At 34.0% G+C, this 20,498-nt stretch overlaps 2 protein-coding genes across 2 annotated transcripts; both read right to left on the bottom strand.

Moving 5' to 3' along the window:
• Nucleotides 1–744: 744 nt before the first annotated feature.
• Nucleotides 745–2,613, bottom strand: LOC133315963 (polygalacturonase At1g48100). Its single transcript, XM_061517651.1, is given in 5 exon segments — nucleotides 745–1,246; nucleotides 1,338–1,419; nucleotides 1,511–1,847; nucleotides 1,938–2,105; nucleotides 2,200–2,613. Coding segments are annotated over 5 exon segments (1,503 nt in total).
• An 11,189-nt stretch (nucleotides 2,614–13,802) lies between these two features.
• On the bottom strand, nucleotides 13,803–18,305 carry LOC133315943 (glycogen synthase kinase-3 homolog MsK-3-like). The gene is made up of 13 exons (XM_061517629.1): nucleotides 18,150–18,305; nucleotides 17,352–17,638; nucleotides 17,145–17,237; nucleotides 17,000–17,059; nucleotides 16,634–16,906; nucleotides 16,045–16,119; nucleotides 15,784–15,840; nucleotides 15,552–15,692; nucleotides 15,414–15,464; nucleotides 15,060–15,155; nucleotides 14,868–14,951; nucleotides 14,371–14,473; nucleotides 13,803–14,279 (listed from the first exon to the last, which is right to left on the bottom strand). Exons 2-13 carry the CDS (start codon nucleotides 17,463–17,465, stop codon nucleotides 14,197–14,199), a joined length of 1,230 nt encoding a protein of 409 aa, XP_061373613.1. The 5' UTR covers nucleotides 17,466–17,638; nucleotides 18,150–18,305; the 3' UTR covers nucleotides 13,803–14,196.
• Between the last annotated feature and the right edge of the window lie 2,193 nt (nucleotides 18,306–20,498).

Below are 20,498 nucleotides of genomic sequence, written 5' to 3'. Positions count from 1 at the left end.
GTTTTGTGTGATGTATAAGAATTGATAGTATAAGCTTATACTATACTTTATGATATTTTTCAGTTATTTGCTGTGACCATCGTATAGTATAAGCTTATAAAGCAGAACCCCTTAATACATCAAAATAATGTATAACTTAATCAGGCCTAAGAGGGTAAGATTAGGCCTGAGAAATGGTTTATGTATTAATATTGTTTACAAGTATAATTCTCAAGAATTAATATATCATTTCAATATTAATATATTAAAATAATTTTTTTTAATATATTAATTTTTAAAATATTAGAGGATATTATCTTATACACTACCATACCAAATATTGGATAGTATTTTTTAAATAGGCTCTATAGTCTTAAGTGAACTCTTGCTAATTATAGAATTTTATCATTAAGTCCCTAAAACGTTTAGTAGCAACACAGAATGGTTATTAATTAGTAAGAATCTATTGACAATTTTTAAAAAATTATATAAATCTCATTATATAAAAACTTTTATAGTAAGATTTACATAGTTAGATGTGTAGTGGTCAGATATTCAAGCTCTAGGGATACGAGCAAGTCCAAACTTCCATTTCAAACCGGAAATAATTAAGAGACATAGTTAACAATTGGGGAGGAGAATCTAAAACACAACTCCTCAACAATCACAACATAAGACTCAAGATCATACATACTATACTCCATAATTACTACTTCCTAGTAATTATATACATACACACAATTTTGCTTTACAGAATTTAGTGAGTCAGCAATGATCTATGTCATTGCCTGAAATGGACTGAGGATTGCCCTCCAGCAAGCAAGAGACAGGGGGAATGGTTAGTGTCTCTGAATTTCCATAAGCATTCCAACAGAAAGGATCACGCACTATATAACCTTGAGAGGGAAGAAGCTCAATATCTGAGAGTGTCAAGTTAGTGCACGGAACAGAGTCACTACAGGCAAAACGCATAGGTGGGAACCTTATATCATACGTTCCCTTTATGTTTGTGTAAAGTATATCTGATACAAACACTGCAGAGGTCTTGTTGGTGCAATCCTTGGTGAGGCAGTAGAATTGGTCAATTATAATGGGATTCCTTACACTATCCATGTGAATATTACTGAATGTCACTCCTGATACTGATCCTGATCCACCTTGCCATGTCTTGATTCTAACCCCATTATCTGACACTTTTATAACTGAGTCCCTCACAGTTATGTTTGAAACGCAGGCTCTAGAGTTGTGATTTCCCAGACTACCAATGCTGAATAAAATTAACAAGACAACATTAATTAGAGAAAATATATTCAAACCCTATTGATTGAAACTTCTTTTGAAAGTAAATAATAAGTTACCTAATCCCATGACCAGGTCCACATGTTATGTTCTTTATATCAACATCATGGCAACCGGATCCAATGGACACGCAGTCATCACCTATAAAAGGGTAGTTCATAGAACATATATTTTTAATGCTTTTTGATGCAATAGATAAAGAGAATTAGGGGATTCTTCTTCCGTGACTAACCATTAGAAATGACAGAATTGTATATTTTCACGTCATTGGTATTTTCTATGTGTATTCCATCAGTATTGGGGCTTAGTGCTGGAGCTGTTATGAAGATTGATTCTATGTGGACGCTTTTGCAGGCATCAAATCTGAAATGGAACTGGGGGCTGTTCTTGATCCTAAGTCCTTGTACAGTCAAGTTGGAACTCATGAAAAACCTTAAAGCCTGCAACATGCAGAGTTATTTATACATGAATAATAATTTTCAATCATAATACACTCATACATGAGAAAAACTTTGGCAACTTACAATTGGGCTGTCACAAGGTCCTGGAGCTGTTGTCCCATGAGGTCCCTATGGCATTTATTGCAGGAATCAACTACTGTTTGAAGCATCAAAATTAAACATTTTTTTTTTTTGTTCTTTATAATTTTAAATCAATACCTTATGAGGCTTACATGGAAGGTCCCACCATTTTTCTCCTCTCCCATCTATTAAACCACTTCCTTCCAGTGACATTCCGTTGATTCTATAAAAGACCAGCCATTGATGCCTACTATTATTCTTTGGCCAAGATTCAGGTCCATCAGGTGGCATAAGAGTGCCATCAACCTTCTCCATGTGCACCACCATCAATGTCCATTAGTCAACTTTACCCTTAACCATGCAAGAATAATAGAAAAAAGGTGCAGAGTAAGTATATTACCTTTAACACTAAGCCACCTTGACAAGGACCAGTGAAGATAGTAGATTGTATAATGAAGGAGAAACCATGGGGAACGAGGATAACATTAACTGCTGATTCACTTTGGCAAGCAGTGTCCCATGCCATCTTGAATGACTCTGTATCATCAGTTATTCCATCTCCACTGGCCCCAAATTTTCTTACATCGAAAAAGCTAGATGAATTATAGTAGTTCTCGCTAACAGCAGGACTAGGAGCTTCATCAGGAGAGATAGAAGGTGCAGGAAGTGGAGCAGGAGGTTGTGGAATTTCAGGTGAATTATGAGAATGTGAGTGGTTGTGTTTTGGATGGAAATGGTATCTAGCTTGGGTGGAAAGAAATAAAGTAAGAAAATATATGGAGAATGCTAGTGGTGTAATAGGAGAATGCCTCATTCTGAGATTAAAAAAGAATAAGGAAAAAAGTAAAAGCATGTAAAAGAAAGATGAGAATTATATTACTGTATGGCCACCAAAAATTTGAAAACTTGATACACCAATTGGGTTTGTGACTGTCAACAAGTTGATGAAAGAAATAAAGACTCAAATTATGGAAGTTGAAAGAAAGGGGGTTCTGCCTTCTTTGAAACAAGTGACCACTAAGAGCACTAGAACACAAAGTTGCTACAAGTTTAACAAAGTTGGACCCTTGGAGTATATGCAGAATCTCAAAGCCTGAGTTACTATATATAATAACAAGCCATAGTGGAAAATGTGCAAAGTTTCATCAACACAACCAATTTTTTAATGGCTTTAGAAGTGGGAACCGACAAATACCTCATAGGCCAATGCCTTCCTATAGAGATTGTGGAGTCTGCATATTATAATTCTGAAAAGAGCAAAACAGAATAACGAGAAGTCAGTGTGGGTAGTCGACAAGCCTCCCATGTTCTTCCCATAACTGTAATTATTTTTCTATCCATTAATACTATACGGGATTCGCTAATGATAACATTAGTTGAGGGAAAAAAATAAAATAAAAAATACTATTTTTAATATTGACAATATAAAGTACATTTAGTAAACTTTCGTTTTAATTAGTTAGAAACATTTAATAGAGAATCTTAAATATTCCTTATTAATCAATTTCCTTACGACGTTTATAGTATTGGTGCTCCTTGAAATAGAAAGACACTCACTCGCCTATATGTAATTACACTCAGTTTTTGAGCAAATTTTTCATAAATGTAGGTAGGTGAGCACTACAAATATTCTCCATTACAACACTCTTTAATAATTACACACACTCAATCACATCATTAATTATGATAAATTATCTATGGAACAATAGGCTATAATGTTGCAAGAATTTAAAGTTCTCCTATAAATCATGTATTCTGAAAAATACATAGTTATATTAATTTTTTTATATCCCTTATAACTATGTACTTAGAGAAATACATAGTTATAATATTAAAAGTTATTTTTTTCTTATATTATAATTATGTATTTGTCGGAATACAAGAACTTCAAATTCTTGCTACACGATAAAAAAATGACTCGTTACTTATTAAATAATAATATAAATTGGGTGATAGGGATATGCATAACTAAGTTTGTGCAAGTATTTCTCACTGATATAAATATTTACTGACACTCAAACATTGAATTCCCAATTGAATATTTGATAACTGAATTACAGGAGTAGCATATATAGTCCTTTGAGAGAAGATTTTTTTAAGACTTCCAGAGTTTCCACATACACCTCGATGCATAACGCAAAAATCTGATACAGTTAAAGAGAGCTATATGCCCATGTGCCTATCTTGTATAAACGTTATGTATCCGGTTTCACATTATGATGGACAAAAAACCATGTTTATCGCAAATCAGCAACGAATGATATACATCCACATGGTGATTAAGTTGTGTTTGATAGTGTGTATATTATCTAATAAACTCACGAATTTATGTTTTGTATATTTCACCCTACAAATATTAATAATGATAAACGATATAATTCAATTTGGTCTGATGCTCAAAATGAATGCTCCCAGAGGATACTGAATATTGATACTTAATATAAGTGCCAAATCTAAATCCGATGAAGAGTAGGTAAGGTTTATAAGAATCGAATGGACTAACCTATAGTCATAAGAGTTGTACCGATGAGATCTATAAGCCCACTATGTTCCCGATGGGGATGAGTCAATGTATGGATAATATCCTTAGCACTGATACAGATCAGGCTAAGAAGTATAAAGCCAAGTGTAAGCAGTGAATAGGTAATAAGCAAAAGGATGATATGACTCAAGTAAATGGGCAATATAACGATACATAAGATACCTGTAAGATGTGCCCATGGGGGCTATTTATAGGGGAAATGGTGTGGGTTGGTGAGGGGGAGGTCAACTCTCCTTGGGATTTACTCCCATGATGCAGTGTTAGGCGTGCTGGCGCTGTCATTGTGGCAGTGCTGCGCCCTCTGTATTCTGGCGATGTCAGCACCGGGCAAAGGGGGAGTTTCCCTTTGCGGTGTCTGTCGTAGTCGCCTTCGATGGTTAGCGTTCCAAGATGGGGCATTTTGGTGTATGCCTTGGACTTGCTGCTACGTTGGGGGTTGAGGAGGTCCATGTCAGCCCTTAGGACTGACGCGGGGTCACGCCCGGTATTGGACCTGGATAGTTGGGGCCCTTTAGTATTTGGGTCATCCGGAACAAGAGTGAAAATAATAATAATAGCAAGTTGTATGGGTCTCAACTAAATTTCTGTTTTAAAAAACAAAATGAATGCAATCCTTAAAGTAGATAGAGTTAGGCTTTATCTGCAAATTAATTAAAATATAGTTTTGGCATTGTATTCAATTATCTAATATCTGTAACCGTCCATCCACTCTGAAATTGAGAATTCATGTCTCTTGCTTTGCTTCCACTCACAGCACTTCAGCATGCTGTTATATCTTTCTTTCGCCGCCCAATTTGATGCCACTATTTCTGGTCAGGGTTGCTCGGTTTCTTCTGTCACTCATATAGCCAATGATGTCAGTTTAGTATTTTTGTCTGACTTTGTTTTACTCGGCTTCTCAAACTCCAATGTTTGGTCTGAGCCATTTGCTTTTGTTTTTGAAAAATTCAATAAGCAGCATAGATGCTGTAACAGTTATGAATTATATTATTAATTATAATTATTTTTGTAAGGTAATGGCTAATTTTACATTTTCATATCACATTCAGTGGATCAAAATTCTAGCATAAAGCGCGAGCTATATGTCTAAAAATACTAAAAATTACAGTGAACATGCAAAAAAGTTGCAGCTTAAAACTGAATCCAATGTTTAAATGGTTTCACTTAAAAGTTACAGACCAAAAAGAGAGAAGAAAAGTGGATCTTAATTAAAGTGGCTGACTTTTGCAGTAACTGAGCTACCCAATTTGACATTCTTAATTCGAATATATTTAACAATATTAAATACGTAGTTGATAGATTCGCGTTAGTGCTAGTTTTAACATGCTTTTGTTTAAAAAATAAAATAAAATTACGGTGAATTGATGGTTGTCCTGTTCTCATACGCTAAATTTAATTGGGATTAATTTTTTATAGGTAGTTGATCTAAATATAAATAATTTTGGGGGGAAAATCTAAAGGACACGCCTATAGTGATATTTAACGTGATCTTGATTTCCAAAGTAAATAACTACATCATTACACTTTTGTTCCGTTTTTTTATTTATATAATTTTTTTTGATTCATAATAATATTGTACTGTATTATTTTACCAATAAAAGGAGCTTAATATTAATAAAGATTTAAAATTTTCACATTATAGTAGATAAAATTATTTCCTATTCACATAAAAATATATAGAATTCATGTGGAACTATATGGAAAAAAAGAAAAAAATAATTTAAACCCATATTTTTATATGTATACCACATTAAAAACTGTAAACCCATTAAATACAGCTGCATCTTTGATTTTTAATCGCTAACCACACATTGTTTCTTCACCTCTAGAATATTCACTTTCAGGGACAAGAAATTTCGTATCAGCAATGCGGTTCTTGCAATCATACACTTGCACAAACTTGCAATCATAGCGAATACTCGTGTCTTACACGTAATATACATATGTTGTATGTTAGTCAAACACATGTAATGTTCAAAATCTTTCATAAATTTTTTTTTTTATGCGTAAAGAAGTTGATATATTTTTGTTTTATGCACAGAGAAGTTGTCCCATCTTATCTCCCAAAGAGTTGATAGTGGAAAGAGTCGATAGTGATCATTAGAAACAAGTTAGAGTTAGCAGAAGTGGTCCTTCTATTTCGTATCTTATGTTTACGGACGATATTATTCTCTTCACCGAAGCATCGACAGACCAAGCTAAGGTGATTATGTAGTGCTTGAATCAGTTTTGCCAAATGTCAGGCCAAAGTGTGACCAACCCAAAATCAACAATCTACTTTTCGCCAAACACCACTGATGGTACTACTGAGGCCATAATAGATCACATAGATTATAAGAGAGTGCATAGTATTGACAGATACCTTGGATCCTTTATCAAACAAGGTCGCGACACAAAAAATAATTATGCTGCTATCATGGATCAGATCATATCGGATCAGATGCAAGCTTGACGGTTGGAAAAGACAGTGTTTAACCTTTGCCGAAAGGGTAACGCTTGCCAAGTCAGTGAATGGTGCAATACCAGCGTTTCATATGCAAAATGACCTATTACCTATAACTTTATGTGACGAAGTAGAGCAGATCCAGCGTTCATTCATTTAGGGCAGCAACAACACCCATTTGGTCTCATGGAACACTTTGTACTAACCAAAAGAAATGGGCGAGCTTGGGGTTATCAACCTCCAGATCCAGAACGAGGCTTATATGCATAAACTTGCTTGGAGATTACTTGCTAGAAGCAAGGATTTATGGGCTAAGGTCCTCAGAGCAAAATATGGCAGAGGATAGGATTTGAGACGTGGAATTACTGTCAAATCATATGACTCAAAGCTTTGGCGTGACTTAAGTAAATACTAGAATTGGTTTCTTGCGGGTTTAAGGTGGGAACTAGGAAATGGTGAGTCCCTGAGATTTTGGCTTGATGATTGGGTCGCTCCCCAGTTTGGACACTCATAAGACCATTACAGAAGTGGCTCCAAAAGGTGAGTGGGGTATAAACTATTTGAAACAGTTCCTGAATGATGAGATTGTTTCCAAGGTGCTTTGCCAACCTCCTCAGTGGTTGAACAGCTCAGATGACAGACTAGTTTGGGTGCAAAACCATGTCTTCTATTCTCTGGTTAAAATATCATATAAAAACTTGATGGAGTTTGATGATTCTCAAGCATATGCCCTTTGGAAGAAAGTTTGGTCTTCGAAAGGTTCATCCCGTATGAAGACTACAATGTGGTTGATTCTCCTCAATAGACTCCCGGTCAGAAGCAGAACGAGCAAGTGGAATGCGGGGTCTAACTTTTGTAGTGACTGTTCCAACAAAGAAGAATCCATTTTACATGTCTTGCGGGATTGCAAGAATGCCCAGAGCATTTGGAGGGACTGGTTCAATGATCGCGTGCCTTCAGATTTTTTCACCTTAGACGTTCATGAGTGGCTGCATAGGAATGTTAATAATGCATGGGAAAAAATATTCAATCTGACTGGAGAGATATTTTCTTCCCTTCATGCTGGTTTCTTTGGTCCTGGCGTAACCAAAGTATCCATGACAGAAGCTTTCAAAGGCCATATAGAGGTTAGATTATGATTGTTGATTTTATTTATCAGATTATTACAGCTAGGAACAAGAAGATAAAAGTCCAAGGTAGCGGCTCTAACGACAACCATCCTAGTGAGTGGCGGCCTCCATTTCAAGGATGGATGAAGATCAATACAGATGGTGCATCCTCATACCGAAGAACGGAAGCTAGTTGCGGTGGCCTTATCAGAGACCATAATGGAACCTTCTTAGGCGATTTCTCCCTTTAACTAGGCTACTGTAATCCTCTAGATGCATAACTTTGGGATATTCTTAAAGACCTGGAGTTGGCGTAGGGGACAGGTGCTAGACAAATAGAAGTGGAATGCAATTCTTTGAACACCATCACCTTAATTCAAGACAACCAAAATAACCCAATAAATTCCCAGGTTGTCACTCAAATTTAGAAGTGGCTTACTCAGAATTGGATCGTGCTGTGCATTTATATCAGTAGGGAATTCAATATATGTGCTCATTGGCTTGCTAATAGAGGCCTTTATGGAGATAGGAATTTACTTGTTTACCGTAGTCTCCCTTCCCAACTTAGGGAGCACCTTCTAAAGGATGCTTCCAAGTATAATATCCCTCACTATGGAATTTAATTAATTGCATGTAATTAGGCGATTAATCTTGTATTAGTGGGTTGAATTAAGTAAAATATCTAATTAAATGAATTAGGGTCACTTTTAAGGTAAAAAGTGCATTAAGTGAAAATTTTGGGATAAAAATATGTATAGGAAAAAGTACCTAAAATATAAAAATAAAGTTAGAAATGTTCCTAGAAAAATATTTCATACTTTTGGGTAAAGTTTGAAAGAGAAATGGGTTAAATAGATAGATAAGCTTCTACCCGATTGAGTGAACTACCTTAAGTAAGTGGCAAAAACCCAACTCATTTCTTCACATTTCCTTCTTCTTCTTCGACAAAAACTGAGAGTGAGAGGGAGAGAATCCATTTTCAAGCAAAAACCCTAACTTCATTGATTCTCCACCAAACCAAACCATTCCAAAGCCAACATTGCTTCAAATCTTTCCCTCTTTGTGAATCCAAGCTTTGTTTTGAATGGGAATCTTTATGGAGAGAGATATCTTCTTCCCAAGAATTCGACCCACTTGATGATTTGAGGAGTTTAATGGCATTTTCTTCCATGGGAGCTTAGGAGACCATCATTCCTTGGTTGTGTGATCTTTTGGGGTAAGTTTTTACTTCTCAAACCTTGTTTCCATGGAGATTGCAATAGGTTGAAGATGATGAATAGTGATTTTGTGGGTTTTATGAGTTTGAGTTAGATTGAAGTTAAATCCCTTTGGAAAAGTTGCTTAAAATGATGAATAAATGGTAGAAATGAACTTAAATAGTCATTTGATTATACTATGAAAATTGCAAGAATATATGCTTGGTTGTGGATTTTCATGCATTTGTAAGCAATGGTTTGATTGGATATTGATTGTGTCCATGTGATGGCTAGGATTGAGGCAATTTAACCATCCTTGAGTGGCCAACCATTGGAGGAAGCCATGGAGTTTGATTAACTTACTTGAATTGGTGAGTTTAGGCCTAGTGTATGGCAATTGGTTTTTTGTGGTGGATGAACATGTTGATATTCATTGGTTGTATTTATGGATGACATGATACCTTAATGTAGGTATTAATTTGTGAAGCTTGGTTGATTACTCATTGGTGGTGAACAAAGGTTAAGCTTTGAAGTTCATTGAGGTAAGCCTTCGGACCTTGGGAATTGATCCCTTTATTATTCCACCAAGCCCGGAATAGGTAGTGGTTGTTGATAGTGTATGTAAATGCAATAAAATAGTTTAATGCTTTGTTATACGTATGTGTATGCATTGAGTGTGGAATATGATGGTGTTTTCCTATGTTTTGTATGTTGCATGATGATGCGTAATTCATACTTGGTAGTTTAGCTGACCAGTAGGACTATTTTGCATCTGAATATCTTTAGGACATCATGAGAGCTCGAGGGATGTCTCCTTTAGATGTTTTTACACACTGCATAGATATGTATTTACTGCATTATTTACTAATTATTGCTATTATATTATGAGTGAACTATGGGGTGGATAAATGCTCCAAGGACCCCTGGTTTACTGAGGTATATTCGTATACCTCACCTCGTGTTGTGGGGACCCCCTTTCAGATACAGATGCTGCAAGAGCCTCTGGTGGCAAGTGACCATACTTGGACTAGATTGATACATGAGTATGTTGCATTATTTTGGTTATGCATGTCATTTAGTAGTTTCCATGTATAGGATTCACATTTGAAAGCTATTTGATATATGCACATCATGCTTTTTTTCGGTTGACTTAGCCTATGCTCACTTCCTTTGGTGCCTCTTTTGTTGATGGAAGCTAAGGATTTGATCATAGTGTTTTGTAGCTAAATCCTATGGTTATGTATTAAAGACACTTGGATATTGTGTAATATTGTACTTATTGTATATATGATGGAAGGGCATGGATTCCTATTTTGATAAATGTGTGTCTTGAAATAGCTAAGAATCATGTATTGAAGTGGTTGTATAATGTCTATTAGGTGAACGAAAATCTTTGGGGTTGAGAATCAATGTAAATATAAGAATATCATGTCTTGTTGTCCATTTTTCATATCCTATATGATAGATTTGGACCCTTGTATCTTAATGGAAGTTGTAGATCTTTTTCTTAACTTTCCAACGAAACCAAGATTGCGTTAATCGGATAAGTATAACTCAAGTTATGGGTAAAATACTAAGGTTGGGTGAAATCTCCAGACCTGTGGCGCTATTAGCACCGTGGTGGCGCTATACAGGGGAAAAATGCATTCTTGGCGCTGCGCACTCCAGGTTGGCGCTGTCATGCCATAAATCTGAAAAAAATTTGCCTCGTAATGCTATTCGCGCCGGGCCCTATGAGTTCAGCAGCCTTTTCTTATAAAATTCATAACTTGAGCTACGGCGCTCCAAATTGAGCGCAGTTTGAACCTAAGTGTAGCTAATGAAGAGATATATAACATATTGGGAGATGAGGACCATAAAAATAGTATAAAATTCCTTAAGTAAATAAAAAGTGGAGATGTTTAGTGTTGAATAACAATACAAATGAGTTTTTAAGCCTTGTTGGTCTAAGGGGACTACTTGGCACACTGGGGTAGCAACGTACGATCTAAATAAAATTACATTAAGTGTTTCACACATCGTTTAAGTTATGATTACATTTATTGGAATTGTTTTAATTACGGAATTGATTTTGAACAGAAACGTTTATAAAAAAAAGAAAAGTTTATCCGTACTTTAATTCAATTGTTGTGATTGTAACTAGCTTAATGTCATGCGTAATGATAACAAACCGGTTCTAGAATGGGGTGTTACACCAAGTATCAGTCTCCTTCTCTGTAATTTTATTTTTCGTCTCAGGGCGTTGTCCCTCCTTATTTACAAAAAATAAAAAATAAAGAAGTAAATACATCTATTTATTGGTTATTTTATATCAAATTCATGTTTGTCTTTTTTAAAAAAACTTTAATTTCTATTCAATTCCTTATAAGCAGGAGTGTTTTTAAAATTTAAATGAAATTAGATATCATATTAAACTAATCAGCAAATAATTATATTAAAATTTCAAAAAAAAAAAAGATAGTGCACTAAATACTAAGGTAATAAAAAAACTAAATTACTCTAAAGTACGAAGAGACTCAAATTTAATAAAAGGCAGTGCTACGAAATGATTGAGTGCTAGACCCTCGAGCTCGTGCTTGATGCTCAATCAATAAGAAAGAGGCAACAAATGACAAAGAAAAGTTGCTAGAGTTAATTCCTTCTGTTGTATGTATGGATGAATTTATATCAGTGTAAATTTAAAAAGTTTTATATCAATCATTAAGGGTTGATTTTTTTTTAAGTTAATCTAGATAACTTTATTTAATGTTCATCGAAATAATATTATTTTAGGACGAAAATCATGATGTATTTGTAATTTTAATTTATTTTAGGGTTATAATGATTTTTATCATTCTAATTTTTTAACTTTACAATCCAAAACGACATTGTTTTGCTAAACATTAGACAAATTTATCTAAAATAACATTAAATATTTTTTCCCATCATTAAGTACAAATGGGATCAAAGGTATGAAATTTATACGAGTGTAAATTAATTCCTTAGGAAAAATTTATACAAAAGACTAGCTTATAATTAAGTGGGATGCAGATAGTCTTATGGACTAAAGTATCACATTGACGATGTGAGACATGGCATTATTATCTTCTTTTTTAAATAATTAAAAAAAACAACCAGTTCACCCCATGAACATTGATCCGATAGTAGCCCTATTTTCTTTGAGAGCTTCATTCATCAATCAATATGTCAGCTAGAGCTTAACCTAAATCCAACTTATACGTATTCCTTCCCCTATCTCAACTCTCAATGAAATTATTAATTGTTACAACTTAAACCTATAGGAAGAGCTTAACCTAAAGAACTAGCTATTAAGTGGGAGAGTCTCTTGGTTTAAGTATTACAATGAGTTTTTTTTTTTTTTTTTGACATAACAAGTAAGTCCCTTTATAATAACATTTTTTTTCCTCTACAATAAAATGGTTTTGTTACTAGAGAGGAGCATATTCTATATTTCAAGTAGTTTTGATCAGCGTTGCTTGCTCTTACTCTTTATTTGGTTCTGGGTTAAAAGCTTACTTAAACAACGTTGCTTGCTCTTATTCATGTCCTTAACCAGTTATGACCAATATCTTGTCATGTATCTCACTAAAATATAAATACAATAATTTTTTTCTATATTATAGATTATTGTAATTCTAAAAAAATAATTATCATAATCATTATAATAAATCATTAGTAAATGAATTATTTTTTTACCTCAGTTATACTTATATGTATAATAAATCACAATCACACATGTTTATCGAAAAAAAAAAATCACAATCATACACAATGCACGACGCACACTGGCATGAAGAATTTAGACTAAACTATCAATTTTGAACTAATCCTCTAAAAATTTTGAAGACTTATTTAATATCACAAATATTTAAGAGCATGTTATTAAAAATTTAGATTAGAGGAAAACGCAAACCATGTCAGATTATGGAAAGATCATCGACCTCATTAAGGGTTGTTGTAATAAATATTTAAGATCAAATCATGTCAAACGAATTTTTAGATGAAAATATTGATAGTTTGCTCAATAATTTATTTGATGTGTAAATACATATGCCCAGAATTAAAAAAGTTTGTTGAAGGCACTTTTCATTACTTTATGCATTGCCATTAGTATCATCTGCTGCCTCTTTCTTATTAATTGAAGTTTAAGTAGTTATATATAGGCTCTTGCGTTCAGCCATTCAATCGTTACGTAACATTGCCCTTTAATTAGATGGGGACAACTTCTGCCATTTTCATCAAGACAACGTAAGTTAACAACATACATTTACATACACACAAATGGTTGTAGATTTTCTTATTTAGAGCTACTAGTTTGAGCTTTTTTTATCAAATAAAACACGTTTTCAACTTAATTTTTATAAGATAATTGGATAAATTTAAAAGGAAAAACTAAAAAAATTATATTAATACTTTTTTATAAACTAAAAAGAATACCTTCTAAAATAATTATAAAAACGTTTTTCCTATTTCTACATTTATCCCAACACAATCCTAGTGAAAAGGGTAGAATTATAGAATCGAAAATCTTCATAACCTAATGCGAGAGGTAATAAACCAAAAAAGAGAGATAGTATAGCTACTAGTCTTTACTCATTTCCGTTATCCCACCAACCGATACTAAAATTGAGTATTTGAGTACGTAAGTTGCGTCAACAACATTGAACATTACGGGAATATGAACAGGCCAACAATTCTTTGAAAGCAAGAAAATCTTACAAAAACAAAATATCTCATAATATAGGGTGGGATACCAAGCAAGCTTTAAAACATCTCCTGGATGACATTGTGATAGTGTTCAAGTATACTACTTGAATAAACAATAGTTCTAATTAATACTTAATATAACCTATTAAACTTTAAAGGTGAGGGAACCAATTAAATCCTAAAGAAAAATCAACCTTAAGCTTCTTCTCAAAGAACTTTCTACAGGCGGCAAGAAATATAACTAAATGGATGATGAGGGGGTTTTCTTGGGGATAAAGGAGACGAACAAGTTAACAGAACAAAAGGACAAAAAAAGAGAGAGAGAAAACTATTAACAATCTGAAACAGACTAGATAAACATCTACAAGCAGGGAGTAAATAATATTTACATAAGGCTACACTATGATCCAAACAAGGCACACTGCTTTCTAGCATGAGATGGAATCAGTTTCACCAGCATCTCAGCAGGCACTCCTTTTAGCTCTGTGTGGAATCAGCAGCAACACCAGCATTATACGAGCAATTCAATACAAGGATATAATAACATAATATTCACCAGAAAATTAGTTCTTACCATTGGCTTTGAAGTTGAATAGTGGAGGAAGGAAACGCCCATTTGGTAAGCGGGTATTTGGATCACGCAGTTCATCGAAGAATGGATGAATCAGGGCCTCCAACTATATTTCACAAGACACAGATAATATAGCTTAATATAATGTTCAATTGGAAATAATTATAGAAATAGTTTAGATAAAAATTCAGTCTGGAAAGAGAAGGAAATTTCCAGGCCATACTACGTGTGTATGGGATACATATTATGAAGGCATGTTAAGGAAAAAACTACCAAGAAGGAAATTGTTTAGTTTAAGGACAAAATGGGGGGGAAAACGATAAAAATCACATGCACTTTGTAATAACACAAACTAAGAAGTCCATCACATATCACTGACAGATTATACCATGAACAGCTGCCATAAAATGAAAAAGATGTAACTTGACAGTCTAAGGTATTAAACAAGATTTAAACTGTCTTTAAAGCTTCCAAATATCTTGATAATATTATAAACTCACAGCTGTGCTTCGAAGATTTGGAGAGTATTGCAGTAGTCTTGAGACAAGGTCCACAGCTTCAGGGGGCATACGCTTTTGAAAGATCTGATGATGAAGGTTCTCATATATGAACATCACTATGGAATAATATGCATAAATGTACAGGTAAAATTACAACACCTTGTTATCAAAAAAAAAAATAAATTACAATACCTTGTGCCATGGATGAGCTTTGATTTGTGGAAATTTGAACTCAGTGTAGTTGGGATTCATGCACTTGATTTCTTCCCTTGTTGGGGTACCTAAAACCTGCAGGTGAATCCCAAAAATCTTAAGAAATAATGAAAGATAACAATATAACATGGCACTGAACAAGTTAAAGTGAAAGAATAAAACAAAGGGACTATTAGTATGGATATGAACAAGCTAGTTACAAGTAAACACAATTACTATACATTCAACTGGTGATTATTCAAAGTAATGACCATCATGCAAAAACAGAAAACGGCAGTTTACAAAAAACCTGGATTTTACAGAGTAAAAATTAATCTTTAGAGCTTATCTTACCTTGATAATTTCAACAAGCTGATCTACTCCACTCTCACCAGGAAAGAGAGGCTGACAACAACAGGAATTTATTATTAGTTTCTGTACAGATATGCATTATAAATGTACCAGAATAAAAAATACTTAAAAGCTAGCTACCTGGCCAAGCAATAGCTCTCCAAGTACACAACCAGCTGACCAAATGTCAATGGCTGGGGTGTACTCAGTTGCACCAAATATAAGTTCAGGAGCCCTATAGTACCTAGAACAAATGTAAGATATGTTTGGCTCCCCTTTGACCTGTCAAATATAAGCAAAATTTATTCATGATAATACATCAGTTAAACAATGAAAACAGATAATAGGATTTCCAGGTTGAGAATAAACAAACCAAGACTTTTGCACTCCCAAAGTCACAAATCTTCAGCTGGTGGGTGTGAGGATTGACCTGTTATCGGATAACATCCAAAACAGATGTACATGGACTACTCAATCAGATAAGAAAGTAAATTGGTCTTACAAAAGAAGAAAAATTAAATACAGAAGCAAACTTGAACAATTCCATACACTGATTTAAGTTGCACAATGCAGATCAACACAAAAAGAAAAAGAAATCAAGAAAACAAGTTTACATGTGAAGTTGTGAACATACCAGCAAATTTTGAGGTTTTATGTCCCTGTGAGACACTCCAATACAGTTGTGAATATAAGCTAGTGCTCTACATATCTACAAAATAAGAAATAGAAGTAATGAGAACCAACAAAGTGATATAATAATAGAACTGGGTCAGAATATAGGAAATAAAATAGAATATTATTAATAGAATCCCCTCTACCTGTTAACCTGTATCAATTGGAAACGAGCTCAGAGATGAAGAGATGAAACTACAAGCAATGATTTTAACAGAGAATTTCTCCCTTACACTTACACACAACATATTTGAGAGTCCTGTCTCTCCCTCCCTTTCTCTCTTCTCAAATCACAACTGACTCCAACTAACTCTCCCAATCCCCTTTTATTTCCGTTATATGTGTGTGTCCCTTAACTGCCTGCTAGAGAGTTACGTACTATTATTATTTGGCAACAGTCTTGGGTCCTAAACCTCTACATTCCCATCAATTCATCCTAACATAGACCCTTTTAATTGGTGGCTTGCTAACATATACACAGTGTGGCTTTCATAATATCGCTTTAAAACTTACATGAAAACTAAATTTTGATATAGTACATAGAAATATACCTGGTAAAAATAAAGTTTCACATAGATCAATGGCATCCTTTGATTCATTTTGTTGTAGTGTCTGATCACCCGATGGACAGTCTCAGGAACATACTCAAGTACCAAGTTAAGATAAAGCTCATCTTTTTCAGTTGTTGAAAAGAAACAATGCTTCAAAGTTACAACATTGGGGTGGTCCAGAAGACGCATGGTTTGCAATTCCCGGTTCTTGTACCTCTTGTCTTGAAGAACCTTCTTTATAGCCACAGTTTCACCTGTCTCCAAGCACTTTGCCTACACAATAAAGGCAAAAGGAAAAAAATAACATCAGTTTACTGCAAAGCTTCACTACTATCCAATTAAAAGCTGCAAATACAAGGGACTAACCTGGAAAACAACACCAAAAGATCCATGTCCAACAACACGCTCAGCCATGTAGCTTGTTGTCTACAATCATGAAGGCAACATAAAAAAACATGCAAATGCAGACAGACAATTTGTCCAAGTAACAGAAGAGATATCAGAAACAGACCTGCTTTGGCTGGCCATTTTTACCACCAATGGTAGTGACAATTATATGTCCTGCTTCAGTCCCATTTCCGTCTACCACAGTTTCTTCCATTTCCTGCATTTTGTTCAACAAGTACAAGTATACTAAATATTTACCAGGAAGTTACTCAAGAGGGTGATGCAAAGAGTAATGCAGACAGAGGAAAATAAAATAGCCATTTATCTTTACCCTATCATCCCTAATTTTCATGCTGTTCATCTCATCAGGCAACCTATCAACTGCAACTGAACTTGCATTTACGTCTCTTAATCCAGAAGCAGGTGCTACACCCGCTGATGCCATCACCTCAGGCACAAAAAAAAGATCGGGAAGATTTCCTTGCAGCTTCAATTAAACTACCTCAAAGAACAGGTCACACAGACCGTTGTCTAGAAGAAAACAGAACTCTAACAAGCAAACTATATATTCAACAACAATTTTGGCATCAAAATCTGCACACAGAATCAAGCATTCACCTACAAAGATAAAAAATTGTTAGTAAAAAACTAAAATGGAGATGAAACCAGACAAAGAAACCACCACCATTACCATGCATCCAATGTCTGCAATTGAAAGGCAAGATGAAAAAAAAAAAAAAAACTTGAAAGCGCAAATAAGTTTTCTTCGTTAATGAGGAGGAATTATCTAATGCGACATACAAATATAATGTATTGTTACTTTCTGAGCACCAAGTACGCTTAGAATTTCTCAGCTTCTAACTCCCCTTTTTAGGCCACCAAATAGAAATTTTTGTACAATGATTAAAACCTAAATATTAATTAAGTACACAACAAAATCAGAGGACGTACATGTCATCCTCATCCACAGATCAAACATGTGCCCATAGGAAAAACATCACCCGAGTTAGATTAAGCTGATTGGTTTCCAAATTAAATAAAAACAATCCAGCAATCATAGAAAAATACATATAAATAAACAAAAAAAAAAACACATAGAAAGAAATTAAGGTTAAGAAGAGAAACTCACGGAAGATAATTGAGTGAAAACTGTGGGATGTGAACTACGGATCTAAGAAATGGATTCGGAAACAAGAGAAAAGACAAAAGAAAAAAAGAGTGAAAACGGAGAGAGAGGAAGAAATGATAAGACCCGACAAATGCAAATCATTGAAGATGTTTTTGTTTTGTGGTGTCCGACTCTCTCTTCTTATCTCCCAGTCAACACAACACAACACAAGCGCCCAAACATCTTTTGTCTTTTTTTTCTCTCTCTCTCTTCTTTTCCCTGTATCACTTTTTTCTCTTTTGACTGTTGGATAAAAATTACTGTTATCTTTTCTTTATTGAAAAACCATCCTGTTTTTTTTTTTTTGGTAAACGAAAAACCATCATGTTTTAATTTAACCGAAACGATAAACATTATTGTGGATAAAGTGTAATTTGTGTCCGCCATTTTCTCCCCTTCTTAACAATGAGAACAATAAACAGATAAGAAAAAAAGATAATAATAAAAAGAACAGAGTTTAATTTGACAACAAAGTCAAGCTGACTCGGTAAGCAGTGGTGCAAGTAACTTCTCGAAAGATAAACTTTGACGCTATTATTATATACAGAGACATTTTCAATTTATGACTATGAATACCCAAAACTTTACGGTTAAAAGAAATATCATGTGCAAATCATTATTCTATGTGCGTTGAGTCGAAGACCCAGATATGAATGTTTAACCCTGATTTTCTCAACATTTTTTATCGAACATTGAAAAAACGTGTCAAGTTTGGAGCCACTTTTTCTTCATCAAATATCGTACAATTGTCTTGCATATTACCAAAAATAAATTATAAAAGATAGCTACCAGCCTACCAACCATAAATAAGGAGAGAAAGAAATGTCAACCTATTCTTTCTTTTTCTTTTTTTTTTGAGTTACCCAGCTCTAATTATTTCTTTGAGACGAGTTGGTTCCCTCCGATATCCTCACGAGCTTCGACTCTTTGAGTCGGCTATGGGACTAATCTGGAGTGCGGGGGAACACTGATGACTAAAGGTTCAGCCCCAATGTCAACCTATTCTCATTTATGTTCAGATTAACATCACATTTTTTATGTTATGACCTTTAATTATAATGTTGACCTATTTAATAATTGCAAATTTTATCATTTACTCACTAAAATAAATAAATAAAAAAATAAAAAATATTTTTTCTGCTATCTCCCCACCTCGGTCTCACTTTAGAAAACTTCCATTTTGCACGCGGGCTCAAATTGTCTAAAGACGGATCACATTCAAAGTTTTCTTATCGATTTGATGCTGGTCATTGTTCAAGGCTCCAATCGATTGGACGTCTTACTTGTTTGATCTATTGCTTTTTCTCTTTGCTTTGCGTCTTTTATTCTTTGACTCAACAATATGCTAGGTTTCGGCAAGAAGAAAATAAAATTTTCTAAAAACAAATTTTTGATTTTCAGAAGAAAAAAAAAATTCATTTAATACGGCCTGTTTTGTAAAAAAGAAAAAAAATTAAATTTAGAGAATATATTTGGATTATTTTTGTTTTGTATTTTAATTTTTAATTTTCACAATAAAAAAATACAAAAAATATCTATTTTAATAACTAATTTACAAAATAATTCTAAGAAAAAAATCATAACACAATCTTATGGATTTCAAGCTATATTATTGCCAGTTATTATCTTACTTTACAGATCATTACATTATAATTTGCCTCGATAAATGTTCGGTTGGTTATGGAATTTCATTTTTTTTTTTTTAAATATGAGTTTTAGTGACTAGTGAGTAGTGACCAAGTACTATGTCCCATGTCTTTTCCAATTTAGGGGACAAGGCTGATTATCAAATCAATCATTAGGTGACACATGGCATTATCCCTACCCCGAGGATTTGGATAAGCATACTTGAACAGTGAATAGTGAATTTACTTATTTATCATCTCTTGAATGGAGGTGGCAAACTTATTTCTTACCCTGTATTGATCCTTAAATCTCCTGCGACTTTGCTAAATATATTGAAAACTTGGGCACTTGCCCTACCTGCTGACACGGATGTTTGCATTGGCATGTAATATATACTTGCTCACTTAAAATATTTGTTTTAATCAAACTGATTTAATTCAGTTTGAGAATTCTAGATTTCAATAGCAATGAATCTTTTAATATTATTTTTTCCATTCCCCGACCTTTAAATAAGGGAATAAGTATTGTTGATCGCTTAAGAATATTTTTAAGTACACTAAAGCTGTTAAATTACTTGACAGGTTTTCATTGTGAGGCAGAAGCCACGAACAATGTTGATTGTTGAATAATAGTACTGTCTGGACACTTAATTGTAGTTTGCTGTGTTGATGAGTGCTAGTTAGA

The sequence above is a fragment of the Gastrolobium bilobum genome, unplaced genomic scaffold, assembly GCF_033153095.1.
Source record: "Gastrolobium bilobum isolate Gb01-03AN ecotype WA unplaced genomic scaffold, APGP_CSIRO_Gbil_v1 utg4923, whole genome shotgun sequence".
Classification (NCBI taxonomy): Eukaryota; Viridiplantae; Streptophyta; class Magnoliopsida; order Fabales; family Fabaceae; genus Gastrolobium; species Gastrolobium bilobum.
The sequence above is the reverse complement of the archived record's forward strand: the minus strand, read 5'-3'. Positions and strand labels throughout refer to the sequence as shown.

What these genes read in the sequence shown, in the direction of transcription:
- LOC133315943 (XM_061517629.1), bottom strand. Translation starts at nt 17,465, where the DNA reads ATGGCATCAGCGGGTGTAGCACCTGCTTCTGGATTAAGAGACGTAAAT. An exon ending in TGAAAATTAGGGATGATAGG is followed by an intron (nt 17,238 to 17,351) that starts GTAAAGATAAAT and finishes AACAAAATGCAG; the next exon opens with GAAATGGAAGAAACTGTGGT. An exon ending in ATTCAACTTCAAAGCCAATG is followed by an intron (nt 14,280 to 14,370) that starts GTAAGAACTAAT and finishes GATTCCACACAG; the next exon opens with AGCTAAAAGGAGTGCCTGCT.